General features: G+C 46.0%; 2 protein-coding genes across 4 annotated transcripts in view; one reads left to right on the top strand and one right to left on the bottom strand.

The window, feature by feature from the left end:
* Positions 1 to 65: 65 nt before the first annotated feature.
* slc25a51b (solute carrier family 25 member 51b) lies at positions 66 to 5,174 on the top strand. Of its 3 annotated transcripts, none has more exons than XM_042062401.1 (2): positions 66 to 173; positions 1,739 to 5,174. In XM_042062401.1, exon 2 carries the CDS (start codon positions 1,815 to 1,817, stop codon positions 2,763 to 2,765), a length of 951 nt encoding a protein of 316 aa, XP_041918335.1. In that variant the 5' UTR covers positions 66 to 173; positions 1,739 to 1,814; the 3' UTR covers positions 2,766 to 5,174. The 3 variants fall into 3 exon arrangements, with proteins under 3 accessions (XP_041918335.1, XP_041918336.1, XP_041918337.1); XM_042062402.1 differs by having other exon boundaries at positions 154 to 255; XM_042062403.1 differs by lacking the exon at positions 66 to 173 and adding an exon at positions 367 to 447.
* A 776-nt stretch (positions 5,175 to 5,950) lies between these two features.
* frmpd1b (FERM and PDZ domain containing 1b) overlaps positions 5,951 to 17,892 on the bottom strand; it is a 27,959-nt gene continuing 16,017 nt past the window's right edge. The window contains exons 5-17 of the mRNA XM_042062395.1: positions 17,619 to 17,721; positions 17,309 to 17,354; positions 16,922 to 17,026; positions 16,445 to 16,540; positions 15,357 to 15,482; positions 14,243 to 14,362; positions 13,781 to 13,917; positions 13,359 to 13,485; positions 13,005 to 13,097; positions 12,336 to 12,518; positions 12,028 to 12,172; positions 10,890 to 11,912; positions 5,951 to 10,717 (exon numbers count right to left, since the gene is read on the bottom strand). Of these exons, the coding sequence (XP_041918329.1) occupies positions 8,259 to 10,717; positions 10,890 to 11,912; positions 12,028 to 12,172; positions 12,336 to 12,518; positions 13,005 to 13,097; positions 13,359 to 13,485; positions 13,781 to 13,917; positions 14,243 to 14,362; positions 15,357 to 15,482; positions 16,445 to 16,540; positions 16,922 to 17,026; positions 17,309 to 17,354; positions 17,619 to 17,721 (4,763 nt within the window). The 3' untranslated portion in view covers positions 5,951 to 8,258. The remainder of the gene's footprint in view (positions 10,718 to 10,889; positions 11,913 to 12,027; positions 12,173 to 12,335; positions 12,519 to 13,004; positions 13,098 to 13,358; positions 13,486 to 13,780; positions 13,918 to 14,242; positions 14,363 to 15,356; positions 15,483 to 16,444; positions 16,541 to 16,921; positions 17,027 to 17,308; positions 17,355 to 17,618; positions 17,722 to 17,892) is intronic.

Below are 17,892 nucleotides of genomic sequence, written 5' to 3' on the forward strand. Positions count from 1 at the left end.
ATATAATAAAACAATTGTCGAATTGGTATTTCCCCTCTCCAAACTTCCAAATCAGGCAAGTTCAAGGGAGCATGACCCAGTGAATTGGATTGGCTTGTGAGCTGTCACCTGTTTCCCCGTCTGTCTGTGACGGAGCAGGCAGTTGGCACGAACTGTGGAAAGGACGGTTTCAGGTAAGAATACGAACTTAAACGTTTTATGTCATGGATGAAAAGTCGGTGGGTTCAGAACCTGTGCAGATCACGTTGACTGGCAGTAGGTACCAATGTCTAACCAATACTGTTTTGATATTGTCATTCATTCTAGATATCTAGTTAAGCAATTTTGCTCTGGTAGCAGCTAGCTAGCAAGTGGCTATCGTTGACAGACACCCTTGTGAACTTCATAGCCAGCTATGCTATGTGAAGGAGACGTCAGTAAGCGACGCGATTGCTAGTTAGCAAGCAGGTCTGTCTTGGCGTTTCACTTTTAACAGTAACGTTATCGCGTAACCTATTTTCTCTTGAAAATAGATACATGCTAAATGTGTAATTAAACGAAATATATTGTAATTGATCATATTATTTGCAATTCTAATAGCATGTCTGCGATCAATAAGCTCACTTATAGAGTTTTAGCTCGCTAACCTCAGCTAAGTTAGCTGATTGTAACTTATAGTGCTAGGTCTGGGTAACGTTAAACGTCATTATCTAGCATGCCAGTACGTTTACCACACAGAAAATAATTAAAGTATTTCAGGGATAGATGTTCAGTAAACAAACACGCATACAAACGGTAGTCGTGTTGTTTACTTCAGCTGTAACGTTAAGGTTGTCTTTAGATTTTAGTATTGGCTAGCTAAGGAAGGGAACATTAGCAAGGAAAGCTGTAACGTTAACGTTAAGGAACCATGTGTCAGCTGGCAGTTAGAAGAGGTCGTTGGCATGTTTGTGGTTTGTGAGCCTTCTAATGCCTGCAGTCTCGATTGAAGTAGCCAGAGAGATGCTCACTGGATTACCAAGCGTCACTGTAAATTAGAAAAATGTCAATATGACAAATCCAATTGCGCAAGTTCCAATGACCCTCCCGCCCCTTGCAAGGCTAACATTAGCTTACTAGCTAGCTAACGTTACTGTGTGTGAATTCTGCCAGTGTTGCTAAGAATTAGCTGCTAACGATGGATGAATAGAAGTGCCAAGTCAGGCATCTTTCCCCTTCGACTAAGCTGATATAAGTGGAGGTGTTGCTTGCTGTGGATATTCCAAACGACCTACTTTACCACAAAGTGTCTGGAATTTGGCTACCCACATTACCATGAAATCCTTAACGTTACACCCCGTGACCGCACTTCACCTCACTGCCGAGGGTGGAAACCTGTAGTCTATAAGTTAGTTACTGAACTCGGTAACTTAAAGCTACTTAACTTAACTGAGTAGCATTGTGTTTATTACTGTTTTAGTAGTAATCTAGCTTTGGATGTGAGCCGTGCTGGAAACATTTCATGGGCATATACAAAACGAATGGCATGCACATTTGCTATTGAACAAACATTGCACAAAATGTTAAGTTACGTAACATGTAGAGTAACTGTCCGTAATGACGTGTGTTAACTTGGGTTAGGCAAAATATTGCAAAAGGATTTTCATCTCTGACTGGATTCTTTACAGTGATTAAAGACTTTATAACAAAAGGAAGATATTAACATGCACCATTTGAAAAATAAATATATACACTTTTGTCTTTTTCTATCTGTTTGCAGGGTGTGCACTTCAGTGGACAGCTGTTATCTTTGAAATGACGTTCAACCCCTCAGAAACGAGCTCAACTAATCTCTCATGGGGGCAGTGACGACCATGGACCCTGAGTCTGCCCGGCAACATGCCGCTCCGCCCTCTCCCTCGCCACCGGGGAAGCTGGGTAAAGGCGGAGCCGCCCTGAGCTCGGGCCTAGGCGCCGTGCTGGGCACTCGTGGCAAGCACTATGTCTGTGGTTCCCTTGCTGCCTTCACCAACATCATCATCACGTTCCCGCTGCAGAAGGTGCTCTTCCGGCAGCAGCTGCACGGCGTCCGCGCCACGGAGGCAGTGCAGCAGCTCCAGCGGGATGGCCTGCGCAACCTCTACCGCGGCCTCCTGCCGCCGCTCCTCCAGAAGACCACCACCGTGGCCATCATGTTCGGCCTGTACGAGGACTTCTCGCGGCTGCTGCTGCGGCGCGCTGCCGGTAGCGGCACGCCAGAGATCGTCACGCGGAGCATCTCGGCAGCGCTGGCCGGCACGGCCGAGGCGGCGCTCACGCCGTTCGAGCGGGTGCAGACGCTGCTGCAGGACCACCGGCACCACGGGCGTTTCAACAACACGGCGCACACCTTCCGGACGCTTCTGCGTGACTACGGGGTCCGGGAGTGCTACCGCGGCCTGGTGCCGGTACTGCTGCGCAACGGGCCCAGCAACGTGCTCTTCTTCGGCCTGCGCGGGCCTATCAAGCAGCGGCTGCCTGAGGCGCAAACCCGGGCCGAGCACATGGTCAACGACTTTGTGTGCGGCGGCCTGCTGGGTGCCGGCCTGGGCATCATGTTCTACCCGCTGAACGTGGTGAAGTCGCGGGCGCAGTCACAGGTGGGCGGTGCCTTCGTGCCGTGCCGGCAGGTGCTGATGACCGTGTGGCACGAGCGGGGCGGCAGCGTGGCCATGCTCTTCCGAGGGGCGCACCTCAACTACCACCGCTCGCTGTTGTCTTGGGGCATCATCAACGCCACTTACGAGCTGCTCCTTAAAGTCACGTGACTTGGGAGTGGTAGGGGAGAGAGGGGGAGGGAGCACGCCGACGCAGTTAGTCGTGCATCTGGCGGGGGACTCGGACACTACAGCGCTGCACTGCGTTGCGCAGTAAGGATTCACTGATTTGCCTAAACTGACCTTGATCTGTATGTAGTATGGATGGAAACTGCCCATTCATTGATGCCAATTTAAAAATCCATCCAGATGATTATTCAAAAGACGCACAAGAATGCAGCCCATGTTCTCAGGTACCCAAACTGGTACTGTAGGTTTGAGTCGGTGCCTGTTGTTTTGACTGAGAGAGGAAAGATTATGTTGTGCCACAAATTTTTCCCTTTATGACCCCAAAGGGAGCTGTATTGTCCTAGCCAACACAGATTTAGAGAGATGCACAAATATGGAGATCTTTGGTGGGGACCAGTGTGGGACATTGGTCCATCCAAATTGCACATTTCCTATCTTACTTTGTGTCTGTGTGTTTAAGAACAAAATATTACGCAATGGAATGATGGTAGAAATACATAATTACTTGAGGACCAGGATTCATGAGAAATGAAATGGTTAATTGAAGAAAAATGAAAAAATCCAGCTGCGTTTCAAATATTTGTGTGAAAGTTTTCATGAATTTGTTGTGTTATGTGGTGAGGTGTTTATGTTGTAAGAGTCCAGTAAAACATGACATTACTCATTTCAAAATGGCCTCTTCTTTCCAATGTCAACAGCTCTTGCATGTACAATCTTACTTCACTTTTGACATGCGCTAAAATTAATTGGATATTTGTCTGTTGACTTCTCTGCCTTAATCCAGTATGTCCATGCTCTGTCAGAGTATTTTCATCTTCCGTAGATGTAATACAGCTTTAATGATGGCAATGTTTGTGTTAAGTGTTATTATTGACATAAGTAGGACAACAGTTTGTTAATTAAATTAAATGTTGACCAGACCATCATATTATTTGATAGACTCACCCCCATGCAGACACATTATCTCTCTCTCACACACACACCAGAATGGATCATTATTAGATACAACATGTCTGACCTGCAAAACAGCAGACACTGAATATTTCCATCTTTCACAATCACAAACAAAGTGTATGGAGCAGCAAAGGAAAAACAGGATACAGGAGAATGTCACTAGAAGGGCATTCATATGAAGGAAAAAAGAGTGTGTATTGTAAGACTGTTGTTTCGTATTGTAAAGCCTCCAGCACTGTAGTGTTCCAACTGTCTACACTGTATGGGTGCTAAGGCCCCTCCCCTTCTGGCACAGTCATGGCCACTCTCTTCCAGCTCGCCGGCGGTAACCTCAGCTGACATAATGGGCTCAATATTTGAGCTTGAGTAGAGATGAGCCGCTGTGCATTTCCCCCTGCCTAGTTCTGCCATAAAGGAAGGAGAGTGTAAGGCGAACTGCTGGAGAGAGAGAGAGCAAGGCAGAGGGACGAGAAACAGACATCCAAGACGAGGCGACTGTGGCACACACAGCATGAGTGCTTCACTAGGAGGCTGTGTGCTCCACTGTGCAGAGCGCTCTGTCACAGCGCGGACTACTACCCTAGTCCCTACCAGAACTACTACTGCTGCCTCACAGACTTTATCAACTGCAGAGCAAAAGTCTCAAAATATGATAGAAAAGCAAGTGAAGGTTAAGTTGAAATGCAAGGGAAGCAGCAGAGAGCTGTCAGGAGAAATTACAGTTGGTGGTGTCTCATTATGTGAGTAAACATTCCCATGGTATCAGTGATTAAGAGAGTATAGTGAAAGGTGTCTTTATCATGTCTTTCCTTTCTCTCCATCAAACTTTCCCCACTACATTCACTTCCACATTATCACCAGAAGCGCATTTTTGTGACAAGTTAAATATGTAAGATGCCTTTGTATGATTTAGAGCGAAAGGAAATTGTGGTGACCCAAATAAAAGGAGAGCTCTGACTGCAACATTTGACTTTTAAACAGGGGTGATGGGACATGCATATAGCATTGTTCCAACCAAGGACCGGGTGGAACGAAAGTACATTCCTCGTTTCCAAGTTTGTTATTCACTTTTTTGTGAAGTTGTACATCATAATGTAACGTTTTAGGCCTGCTTGTTTGGGTGTAATAAACACTTTTGTAATTTGACAATGAACTATTTTATAAAGGTATCAATATCCTCTTGTCTGTTTATGACCAAAGTAAACCTGTTTTTGGACTCAAACTGCGTGCTCCTGTAGTGGTCATTTGCTGGATGTTTTGCAATGTCTGAGATATGTGTTTGTTTTTAAAACCCAATGCATGCCATGCCTATTTCACAGAAATGCCTTCACACACACGACTGCGCTAACCATGCAAAATTGGTGAAATATGTAACATTTGTAGAGAATATGTCTGTCTGTGTACCTGTAGTGATAAATAAAATTGCAAACAATTCTGTGACCTGGCTGAGACCTTTGAATACAAGCATAAGACATATTTTAAAAATGGCACCCCTAGGGGGTCATATTGAGGGCAGGTGTTTCATTTTAGGCCAGGCCAGGGGTGCGTTACCAAATACCGCATGTCACCTCAAATATTGACCATAGAGTTCACCAGCAGGCAAACACGCCACCCATGAATAAGCCCATTCAAGCAGAAGGGCCTTTCCACCAAGAGACAAGAGGTTTTGGCTTCCTCATTTCAGGCTATTAAGGTTACAACACTCCAACACAAATTTGTATTTTGAGTTTGTAGTGATTTTGTTTTTGTTTTAAAAAAAAAAGAAAAGAAATTTCAAAACAGAAATGACTGATTCTTAACATTGTCATTTCATTGCAAAACCTTAAGTAAAGCTTCAAAATGTTTCATTGAATGTGATAAATACTTTTACTACAGCAGAGACTACCACACTACTGTTTTTAAACTGCTAGCCACCAGCATGTAATCACTTGGTCCATTTGGTTTTAATCCTAACCTCAATCCATAATCTCCGTACAGACAGCACAGTCAGTGAAGCGAGAGCAGTCGTAAGGGCTCTATCTCCTTTCATGGAGGGAGTGTGGTTTAAATAAATCAAACAATCCCAAATGGACAAGCTACTAAGCAAAAGGCTTGGTAAAATCTGAGACCACACAGCAGCAATCTGGACACTTGGAATAAGACCCGTCACACACATAACCATATAAAAAAACAGCATTGACTCATCCAAAATTATTTTCCAAATGATCCTATTTATTAATGCTACTGAAATATTGCAAAAAACACATACAACTGTGATTGTTTCTATTTCGATTATATCTTTTTCTTTTTCATTTGCTTAAAAAATCCTTCTTCATTATCCTCATTTCCATACATGGCTTCTCAACACTTCCATTCTCCAATCTTGTGCACTTCTGCAATTCATTCAAGACACCATACACGTCTCTCATAGTACAACCTCAGCTTTTATTAGCTACATATGGCAAATAAGGTCTAGTCATTGCAGTATGGTGCTGCTTTGATAACATGGAAATGTATTTGTTAGAGGTGCGATTTGTTGATATAAATAAACTGTGCAGAAACATGGTTTATTAATTTGTGTTAGCATGCTACCAAAAACAGAAACAAATGAACGCTGGTGGGTCAATGAATCACTGACCTCAAATGCTATTTTAGACTCGCCTGACTTGAGCTCCCAGTCCCTCTCTGTGTGTGTGTGTGTGTGTGTGTGTGTGTGTGTGTGTGTGTGTGATCCAAGACAGCAGCTGCCGGTGGGCAGGACCCGGGGCTGCACAGGGTCGAATCTGGACCGCAACGCCTCTAGGGTCAGCTGTTTCATGGGATCCCTTTTGCTGTTCTGAAGATTAGGCTGACACAGCAGCTCCTTGGCTTTTCCATGGGTCTGCTGTTGCCTGTTGGACATTTCTACCAAATCCAGTTGAGGGCAGAGAAGAGGTGTTGATTTAAAAACACGCCATGCCATATGGCTGATATTAAAATAAATATTTCTGCCCTAGAAAATGCCAGCTAGTTTGTCTTGTGGCCCTGAAGAGTTGTGAGAACGGCACAGTCACTGTAAATGCAGTATTTTTAACCTGAAGCTGCATAATGGTATTGTAACAGCTTGTATAAGAGGATAGACTGTCATGTCATCAAAAATTTGTTTAAATAATGTCAAGGCAAAATTGGGACAACATAGCAGTCATACCTCAATTGCATCCAAATAAAAAATCGTACTGATAGTAAACATCTTTAGAAAGATCCCCATGGATCAAGAATAAGGCTTGGGTTTGCTAGGGAAGCCCTCTTTTTCAACAAATATAAGCTTATAGATCATTAACAGTTCTGACAATGTTTTTTTTAAGAATCAAAACGTGATATGTGGCAAAATATTCAAAAACAATGGACACTTGCATAGTCACAAATTAAGGACAATTTGAGGAGCCAAAAGGCTCTTATATAGAGTAATAAATAATAATAAAAAAGACAATGTGTGAAAAACAGAGTGAAAAACAACTCAAAATAGCAACCAACCCTGGAGTAGATCGATCTCTGATTTGAGAATATCTCTTCCAGAGTCTACTACTATCTGGGAAAACTCTTTGTGCTATTTAGTTTTTGGATCTCTCTGATCACCACAGCTAACAGTCCTTTAATGTGACGAATGGACAAACAAACAAAAGAAAAAACACGGAAAAAAAACAGTAGCCAAACCTTCTTACTAACAGACAATACATATACATACATACAACATAGCTTCATCTCATCATCAGTACCCTACCTTCCTCAGTCCCAACCTCCTTTGGATGGACTAATATATTACTGCATATATGCATTTGTATAACTACCAGCTGTACACTATTATTCAGGAGTGAGAGAGGAAAGGGAAGTGAGCTGAATTCAGGTTCCTCCCTAAAGCTGGGAGTACCTGAATCGGATCAGAGCAGCACAACTAAGAATAAAAAAAGAAATATAATACTGTCAGTTTTCCTTGGGTTTCAACGACCGTAAGATTAGGAGGTAGGATATTACTCACAAGAAGAAGAACAAGTACAACGACGTATTACTGTTGAGGAGACTGTAACAAGTGATCTTTCTGTATATAAGAAACTGTCGTGCACACATACATGTAGTGTACTGGATGTAAAAATAAATACATAAATACATACTGTACATAATTGAAGAAATAAAGTACATTGTTAGAAAATAGATTTGTACAAATGCATAACCCACATAAGCTTGTAAGGAGACTGCACTTTGTGAAGTCACAGGATGCCATTTAAAACTGGCTGATGTTATCACCCTGTCAGTGGAATAGTCAGAGTCAGAGTGCACCGTCTCAGCATGCAGGATATGCAACCCACAAGCACGTGTACTGACCCACCAATGTGTGCCAGCACACACTCAGCCCTTCAGCGCCAGCAGAACCAGATCTGGGCCAGATCCCAGCCAGAACTCGCTGCGATCACCTTTGCATGCTCCTTGCTACATCCGCAGTGTTTAAACCTCTTGAGTGCATGCACTTGATTTTCCCACCGGACCACATAATACACTCAGACGAGTTCAGAAGCTCAGGTGAGAGAGTCCGTAATCCGTGTCTGGCGTGCGCGTTCTGAACAGCTGAGTGAGGGAGAAGACCGTGGAGATGAGAACAGTGCATTGTTTGGCCAGCAACCTGACCCCTTCTCCCTCTCGTGCAGTCTCGACAGCAGCGACAAACTCATTGTACAGTCCCACAATCTCCTGCAGCTTCCCTAGTGCCTCTTTCCCGTCAATGTCGCTATGGGAACCCCCGCAGTGTGTGCAGTTAACACGCAGGCAGGCTGCAGACAGGTACACCAGGGCACTGAAGCTGTTGCCTAGTGACAGGAGGGCGTCGTCAGGTGCCCACCCTACCCGGGTTGCCCGCTGGCACCCAGATGCCAACCTCCGGGCCTCTGTTTGCAGGAGGCAGCGCTCGGCGTCGGAGAGAGAGTGCCCATTAGTTCCGGCGGACTCATTGCAACATGCCAGCTGGCCCGATGGGGGTGCTAGCGCTACAGCTGACGCTGACGTCATGCCGGCCTCGAGCACCACCAGCAGCTCGTCGATGTCACTCCGCAGGGCGGCGTATGCCGCTTTCAGGCTAGTGCCCCGCTGCCCGGTGCTGTAGCGTCGGCCTTGCAGAGAGCGCAGGGGATCCCCCAGCAGACCCAGCTCCAGCGGCCGAGGCTCCAGAGGCCGGGGCGGCGCTAGGAGAGGGCTGAGCTCCGAGGAGGTGGACAGGGGGTTTGGCGTGTCTCTTAGCAGAGACAGGACGTTGGGAGAGGGGTTACAGTTGGCATCCGTGGCTGGGGGCACTGGCTGGGGAGGTACAGGAGGAGGTTTCTTGACAGGGTTTCGGCGGGAGAACTCGTAAACTGTCATTTCATCATCAAATCCGCAGCTATCCTCTGCATCCCCGCTAAAGCAGTTAGCGTAAACCGTGCGACAGCCGCAGGGCTCGCGGTTAGGAGCGGCAACAGGGGCAGGGGGACCGTCAGGACCGGCTGCAGGATGCTTATCTCTGTTAGACTGGGGCTGTTCACATTTGCAAGAGCCCAAATGCTTGTATATCCCATTCTTATCCACAAAGCTCGGATGAGCACCTGCTTTCCCATTAGTTTCTTTCTGAAATGGCAACACTTCCTCTGGTCCATCTTTCAACTTTGCGATGACCACCTCAGCACCTTTCTCTTTGACTTTTTTCGCTACAGCAGCTGCTGGGAGATTCTTGGTTTCTTTAGGGCCTGCAGGCTGAGGCTCAGCCGGGTTTTGGACCTCCTTGACCTTTAGCTCGGTAACAGAACTAGCCTCTAATGCAGCGGTACCGAGGATCTCTTGAGAACGGGTCAGGTACCAGGGCAGGTCTTGAATCCTTCCCCGAAGAGCTGCTGTGGAGAGGCGACCCGACGATCCGTTTCTGGTACCGAGGCCTGGTGAAGTCGTCCCCACAGACTCCTTGGAGGGGTCTCCACTGATTGGACTTCTGACGGGAACCATTGGGGAAGGAGTGGGCGTTGGTGTGGTGGACGCGCTGCCCACTCTCATTTTGGGGGCATCTGCCTTCTCTGTGCGCAGGTTTTCATGGCTCACTGACACCCCTTTGCTTAAGCCAGGAGTTGGGGTGACCCCATTCCTCTGCTCCCAGGGGTGAAAGGTCAGACCATTGGGGGTACTGGGGAGTGATGTGTCCTTATTATCGCCCTCTGATTGGACTGGGGAAGCTGGTTTCAGCTCACGAAGGGAAGACGGAGGTGTTGATGAGGGAGATGCAGGTTGCTGGCTGGTTGGGGTAAGGATGGCTTCCTTCCTTGGTGGAGGGTATATCACCTGTGGCGACTTCCGACCCCCTCTTCCGTGAACTGAACTGGGGGAGCGCTCCTTCTCCACTGTGTCACCTCCGGAAACTGGCACATCAACTGGATCAGGGACTTTCAAAAGGAGATGATTTTTTGGCCTTATGGGTGGGGGAATCCCGTTCGCTTGCTTTGTCTCCTTCTCTGCATTCCTCGTACCTTCAGTGGAGCCTTGTGACGGCTGGGTTTGACGCACAGCGGTGATCAGTGGAGATGTACGTGGTGGACCAGTCGAGGTGACCGGTTTGAACTCCATAGTGTCCGGCTCCATTTCCAGCAGCTCTGAGGACAACCGTGTGTTTCTGCCTGGTATGTCTCCATTGCACTGACCATGAGAGTGCTGAATCCCCTGTTGCGCGGTGCCATGGTCCCTTGTCGGTTTGGGCTCTGCGTGTTCTACCTCCTCAGGATCATTCATCAGGCAGGCCACTGTGGGATGGGAAGTCAGAGAGCCTCCAGACAGGGAGTCCATGTCAGAATCGGCAGCGGACCGGCTCTGGAGGAAGGATGACACTGATGAACCATCATCTCTGTCCTCTTCTCCCAGCTCGTCCTCCTGCTGTCTGCCATTTAAGTAAGCCGTTTTCATAAGCTTCCTGATATTGATGTGATTCACATTCAGGACTCTGGGTGAATTGCTCAAGTCTGTGCCAAGGGACATAGTAAAACTGTGTTAGGAAACCTCAGAGGAGACATAACCATAGACAACATAAAATTGATGAAAACTATGGTGAGAACATGACCATAGACATAGTACAGTAGTCATGCAGCATTGTGCATGAATCATGCATGTGAAAGAATCAAAGATTTCACATACCTCTCTGTTCCTGTTCTGTTAATGGTGGCGTGAACCGGTCTTGAGCGTCAAAGAACTCATCTTCTGATTCTGACACACTGTCTCTGATAGTCCCAGCCACATGGGGGAACCCTGATGGCCTCTGTCTCCGAGGGGACACGTCTTCATTGGCAAAGATCTGTCCAAATATCTCCTCCTGGAGAGTCATGCTGGAACCCTGCTGTCCGTCTTCACGATTGTAACCTCTGGTCATAACTGCATGGATGCTCAGGTCAGTGTCCTCTGAGTCGTGCAAGCTGTCGTCATCTAATGTCACAAGCTGGGTGTTCCAGCGAGTCAGTGTCCTCGGTATCGGCCTGTTACCCCCATCGTCATCTTCCATTTGGCTATCGTCATCCAACTCATCATCAGTGGCCTCTGGTGGACTGGGAAGAGAGTCCGCTTGAGAGAGGTCTGCATAACACAAGTCTGGTTCATGACTATAAACCAGTTTGGACGGTCTCTGTGGTGTATTAGACCCCCCTGAAGGGTCCAGCTGTCCAGGAATGTCCAGGAGGTACGGGCTGTGGACGTCTATGTTGGAGGCGGCTTGGCTGGCGGCTTTGCTCTTCTCCCGCAAGGCATCTAGCTGGGCTTGGGCACGGTTGGCCGCTCTGAAGTTCTCCTCCAGAGCGCTCAGCGAGTTGCTCGACAAGCTAGAGAAGCTGCTGTTGACTCGCGGGTCGGTGTGGTACCAGGCTGTTTCCAGGAAAGTCTCCAGCGATATCTCTTCGTCGCCTTTTGCAGAACCTGCCTTGGCCTTGCTTGTCATGTTGCCGTTCTCCTCATCTTCGTCTTCTGCCTTGGTCACAATCACTCTCACCTTTCCTCTCTTGCCATTCTTACTATCCTTTTCTTCTCCCCCCGTAGCCTCATCCTCATCATCCTGTGGACCTCTGCTATTACTTGTCTGAGTGGAGTGGGTTTCTTCTGAGAGCTGCGCATCCATGGGATAGTCTTCGTCGGATGAGTCGTCCGAGTCGCTGCCACAACGAGACAAATATTCTGGGAAGAAACACACAACAGATCATTAAATGACACAATCTACATCTGCATACCTTCATGAATCCACCGCCATATCGAAAGGCACACACTGTTGGTAGCATTGTTCCACCCTTACCTTCTTCGACTGGGATGCGCCGCATCTTAGGACGACCACCCCAGCGGAATACGTTCATGTTTGGATCAACAAGCAGCCGACAGTAACCCGCCAACAGGCAGGCCAAGTCTTTAGCAGCCAAAGAATCCATCAGCAATGCTAACGGCTACAAGAACACAGGGGACAATGAGACAAGGGTAGATGAGAACAGATGAAATGAAAAAAGTTAATAATTGATAAACCATATTTGTAACGGTTTAGCTACTGATTTTTCTGCACTTTGGGTTCATGTGTTTATCACACTAGGTGTGTGCTGCAGTGTTGTGCACCTTGATATCCTGAAGGTAGATCTTGAGCATGCTGACTCTCTCTGACTCAGAGAGCAGCTCCACCCGTGTGATGTAGTGGAAGTCGATGATGGTGGAGATCATGTTGAGCTTGTGGTTGAGTACCTGACTGATGCCGTACCTTGCTCCCACCAACAAGCTCACCAGCGACTCCCTGTCCTGAAGCTGGAGTGGACAATAAAAAAATATATTGCTCTTTTTCTAATTTCATACTTTCCCTTTTTGTTTTTCTTCTAATTGCTTTTCCTGACTGCAGCAGAAGCTACATAAGAGCCATGAAGTGCAAAATAGACAAAATTCTCTTTTCCTCTCCTCATCTGACCTCTCTTCTTTATTCTTTTCTTTATTATTCTGAAGCTGAGGTAGAAGTAATGAAGACAAACTAGATACTCCTGTCCTTTCTCCCTCCCCTGAGACTATATTGTATCTTTCACAAATGACTCAGACCACACAATGAATGTTCTGTATCTCTTGCCAACTGATAAAAGTGAGTCTCTCATAAGAGCCATATCAAATATTCATTCCATGTTCTCTTCAGTATTACAAAGGCTCAAGCTGAAGGATAAATGAGTGTGCTGTCTACTGAGACTGCTGATCAATTTCCTCTCTTCTGGATGTAATAAAGAAGCAATAAAGCTTGTTCAGCCTTACCAGCATGGTGGCATTGTAGGACCTGCCACTGTAGGATATGAGTTCTGCCATCTGAGTCAGGTATGCCAGTCGGGCCTGGTCCATTGAGATCACCTAAGTATGAAATATGGCACTCAGTGTTTAGCGTTTAGCATTTTGAGCCACATACTGTACGAAGGCAGAGATATGGAAGCACACACACACACATACACACACACACACGCACACACACACACACACACACACACACACACAAGACTGGCCAGCTGTGGACAGACCCATAGGGCATCTGTCAAGAGCATCTCGTAAGGACACAGGCACACACACATACACACACACACACACACACACACACACACACACTGTGAATGTTACCTTCTGCCGAGGCTCCAGCAGAGACTGGATCTTCTTGAGGTGGTAGTTGAGTGCTTTCCTCAGATCCTTCTCCCTCATGTTCCTCATCAGAGTCGGAGAAATGAAGCTATCCAGCCCAAACTCCTTACTGCAATGAACATTTAGAATACAGCAGTTTTAGCATCTTCAAATGTACATGTACATTTTAGGGTTAAATGTGAGAGCTAAAATGTATGTGTGTCATGGGCATAATCTGTGTGTGTTTGTCTGAGAGTGTATGCAGGGGAGTGTGTATGTTGTGTATGTGTGTATGTGAGTGTAAGTACTGTATGTATGAGTGTGTGTGTGTGTGTGTGTGTGTGCCTCTATGTGTGTGTGTGTGTGTGTGTGTGTGCGCGCGCCTCTGTGTGTGTGTGTGTGTGTGTGTGTGCCTGTGTCCTTACGAGATGCTTTTGACAGATGCCCTATGGGTCTGTCCACAGCTGGACAGTCTCTCATGGATGTGCAGAGCGGCCAGTCTGAGGGCCGTGTTGCACTTCATCTCCACCGCAAAGCGCTCCTGCAGCACGTCCCCCACACTCTGAGGATACAGAACACATGTTAAACACACTGACGCAAGAACACACACACACACACACACACGCATACAAACACACACACACACACACGCACACATACACACACACACACACACACACACACGCACACACACACACACACACACATATGCACACAAACACAAATACACACACACACACTCAAACACACACACACACACATACACACACACACACACACACACACACACAAACACATATATGCGCACTGTCATGCACACACACAAAAAGCCGATGTATAAGTATGCATGCACGCGTGCACACACACTCACACACACACACACAAACCTGGTGGAAGAGGTATTCAAAAGCCACAGGGTCATCCTGCAGTAGGTCAAGCGGGTCTCTAGGGATGAAGCAGACTCTGAGAAGACAGCGGTAGTCATGGGAACCTTTCTTCTGCACCACCTGAACACAAACATACAGCCGGGTCAGAACTCACAAACACATATGTATAGCAGACACACAGTTGGGTCGGCACACGGCACACACACACATAAGTACAGCCGGGTCGGCACACTCAAACACATACGAATAGCAGAACCACAGCCGGGTTACACAAACACATACGTATAGCAGATCAGCCAGGTCAACACTTACAAACATACGTACAGCAGAACCACTTCTGAGTCATCACATACAAACATACAGTACGTACAACAGAACCACTTCCGGGTCAACACTTACAAACATACATACAGCAGAACCACTTCCGGGTCAACACTACACTTACAAACATATGTGCAGCAGAACCTCTTCCAGGTCAACACTTACAAACATACGTACAGCAGAACCACTTCTGGGTCAACACTTACAAACATACATACAGCAGAACCACTTCTGGGTCAACACTTACAAACATACATACAGCAGAACCTATAATGGGCCATGTACTTGTCTCCCCTCTGTTTTCCATTATTTGTTTTTCTTTTCACAAAGATATGTGAAAATGATTACAAAACGAGTTGTTTAAAAGGTTGCCACAGGGCATGCACCCTTGCAGTTCATACCATACGTACCCTTGAATATACATTTGCGTCTTTAATCAAAAAGCACACATCTGGTTTGAGTCAGACCAGTGAGTCATGGCTCACTTCAATAAATCTCCAGACCGTAGACCGCAGGGCAGTCCAGCACAGTCCAGCCATGTCACCATGCAGCCAAATGCTATACACAGCCCGGAGCCATAGGTCAGAGGAACTTGTATGTTTAAAGTGTATGTCTCTGTGGCTATACCCATTTTGGGCACTCACTGCAACACCATCTTAAAGTACACTTAAAATTGCAAAAAAAACAATGGTGATGGTCTCAAAAACATATATGTGGCTGTGCTGTGTGTGTGTGTGTGTGTGCGCGCACGTCTCTGTGTGTGTGTGTGTGTGTGTGTGTGTATGAGCCTCACCTTCTGTATAAGTTCTTCCTCGTGCAGTAGTAGCAGTTTGGTGATGCTATACTGTTGCTCCAGCACTAGTGAGAAGTACTCAATCGAACGGATAGACAGTTTGTCCTTCAGAGTCAAAATAATGTCCTGAGGAAGAAAAAAAAAACAATAACCAAGACGTTAATAAAGGCCATGTGGTTGATATAAAATCTAATGACAAACTGTGACCGTGCTATTAGGCCACATCAGCCCTAATTTAAAAGGCAGGCAAAGAGCAGAGCCTAAAGTCTAACTAAAGATAATGCAATGATGAGGCTCAACCTATTTTCTAATTTAATACAGTGAGCTCTTGGTCCATCATCTAAATTAGGGCCCTAGCTTTGAAACAAAATGTATCCATGAGTTTCTGGCAACGATATCTTGTTTTACAAATGTGACTGTGAGAAAAGTGACTGTGCACTTTGTAATTGTAGAATAGGTCATAACAGTGTTACCTGATCATATTCACATCATATTTTCCCACTAATGCACTGAATGGAATTTATAATTTCTTAAGTCATGTTTAATGGAGAATTTATATGATTATGGGGTATGTTGCCCATGTAACTTTAGTGAGATGTGATTGTTTGGCTGATTAGCTTATCAGCCTCAAATACTCTACCCTATGTTACCTGCAATGCAAACACTGTCCAAACAAGCTGCATTGGCTTTCATATAACTGTAACATGACAGGTAGGTATTTGTCCTGATTGGCTGAATCTACCTTGCTCTGATTGGCTGGATGGTAAGGGATCACACATCATGTGTAAATTTGATTCGACAGCTTAGAGCTACCTCAGACAACAGATGTTTTCCTTAGAGAATAGACTACACTGACAGCTGCACAAATGTCAGTACAATGTCACAGAAATATTACGTAAACCTTTTTGATTTCGAAACACAAACACAGACGCGCACACACACACACACACACACACACACACACACACACACACAGCCCTGACCTTTAAAGTAAGTGCACCAGGTTGTGCTTTGTACAACTACACTGAGCTTGTGTGAATTCACAGGAAGTTGCGCTGTTCTCGGAGAAGACAGGTTTAAAGGCTAACCTTGACAGTGGTGGTGTTGTCAAACTTAAAGGCCTTGGTCTGGCCATTCTCCAGGTAGACTTTCAGGACATTGGGGAGGAAGAGCAGAGAGTTTCCCTGGGAACAGGAGAGCAGAATTAAACTTTTACAACATTAACAATTGCGTCAAACCTTCACAACAATAATGACTGGAGAACTGTGTTAAGAAGAGAATACAGGAAACACAAATAGGTAATTAGAGACAGTGGGAGAGGGATATAATGAGAGAGAGAGAAAGAGAAAGACAAAGAGAGACACACAGAGAGAGAGAGAGAGACAGAGAGAAAGACACAGAGAGAGAGAGAGACAGAGGGAGATAGAGAGACAGAGAGAAAGACACAGAGAGAAAGAGAGAGAGAAAGTGAGTAAGAAAGGAATGACACTATGTCCTGTGTCTGTGCACTCTGCGGCTCTTGAGTGTGGATGATTGATGTGTTCCTGTGCTTGTGAAATCCTCACCTGAGTGTGTCCGTTGACCAGCACCTCCTCAGCAAAGCGGACTTTCACTGGATTTCTCCTCAGGCGGGCTCTCTTCTCCGCCGTCATCAAGGAAGATTTTGGAACCTGAGGGAAAAACATCCGATTTGTAAATCGTTTCACACAGAAAAGATTCACACCTCACATTTACCTGATCCATTACGAACAAATTGAAATTCCAAAGAGCTGAACATAAGAATAGCATCTGTCAAGTGCCTGTGCCTGCTATATTAGGAATAGGAGTGTGTGTGATAGGAATATTGTGTGTGTGTGATAGGAATATTTCTATTTCTATACAGGGTTTATACTTGCTATCTTATATAATGAGTAAAGTTAAGAGCAGTTTGTGAGCAGAGGAAGTGTACTTACTGACATGTGCCTCAGGACTGTGACAGTAATCGACTCCTGACTGTCCCTAACAGAGGACGAAAGGTGCAGAAAGAACCATTTTACTCCATGTCAACACTTTCACTTTTTCCTTCATGGCACTCGAGCAAACAGAGAAAAGGTGAACAGTAGCCTTCTGCTTAAGGTTTGCCGTGCTGCTACACTGGAAAGACTGGAACTAAAACCCTTCCACATAACTGAACAGGCCACACACACATGCGCACACACAAATAAAAACACACACACAAAGCATACAGACTGGGTGTGCTGCGCACTGTGAAAAGCCTCTTACCCAATCATCTCCTGGACCTGGTCAGGGGGTAGATCCTCTACTGGGGTGTTATTCACCTTCAGAAGTTGATCTCCAGGTAAGATCCTCCCATCAGCTGGACCTCCTGTAACACACACACACACGCACGCATGCACGCACACACACACACACACACACAAACAAACAAACATACAAAATTGCAAAGTCAGAATGGAACTCAAGAGAGCCCAATTGAACAGAAAAACAATTGCAACAACACTGCAGTAAATGTAATCTCTCTCATGCTCCTGTGCAC

The sequence above is a fragment of the Alosa sapidissima genome, chromosome 14, assembly GCF_018492685.1.
Source record: "Alosa sapidissima isolate fAloSap1 chromosome 14, fAloSap1.pri, whole genome shotgun sequence".
Taxonomy (NCBI): domain Eukaryota; kingdom Metazoa; phylum Chordata; class Actinopteri; order Clupeiformes; family Clupeidae; genus Alosa; species Alosa sapidissima.

Bases quoted from the DNA above. Each gene is read 5' to 3' on its own strand.
- slc25a51b (XM_042062401.1), top strand. From the start codon at position 1,815: ATGGGGGCAGTGACGACCATGGACCCTGAGTCTGCCCGGCAACATGCC.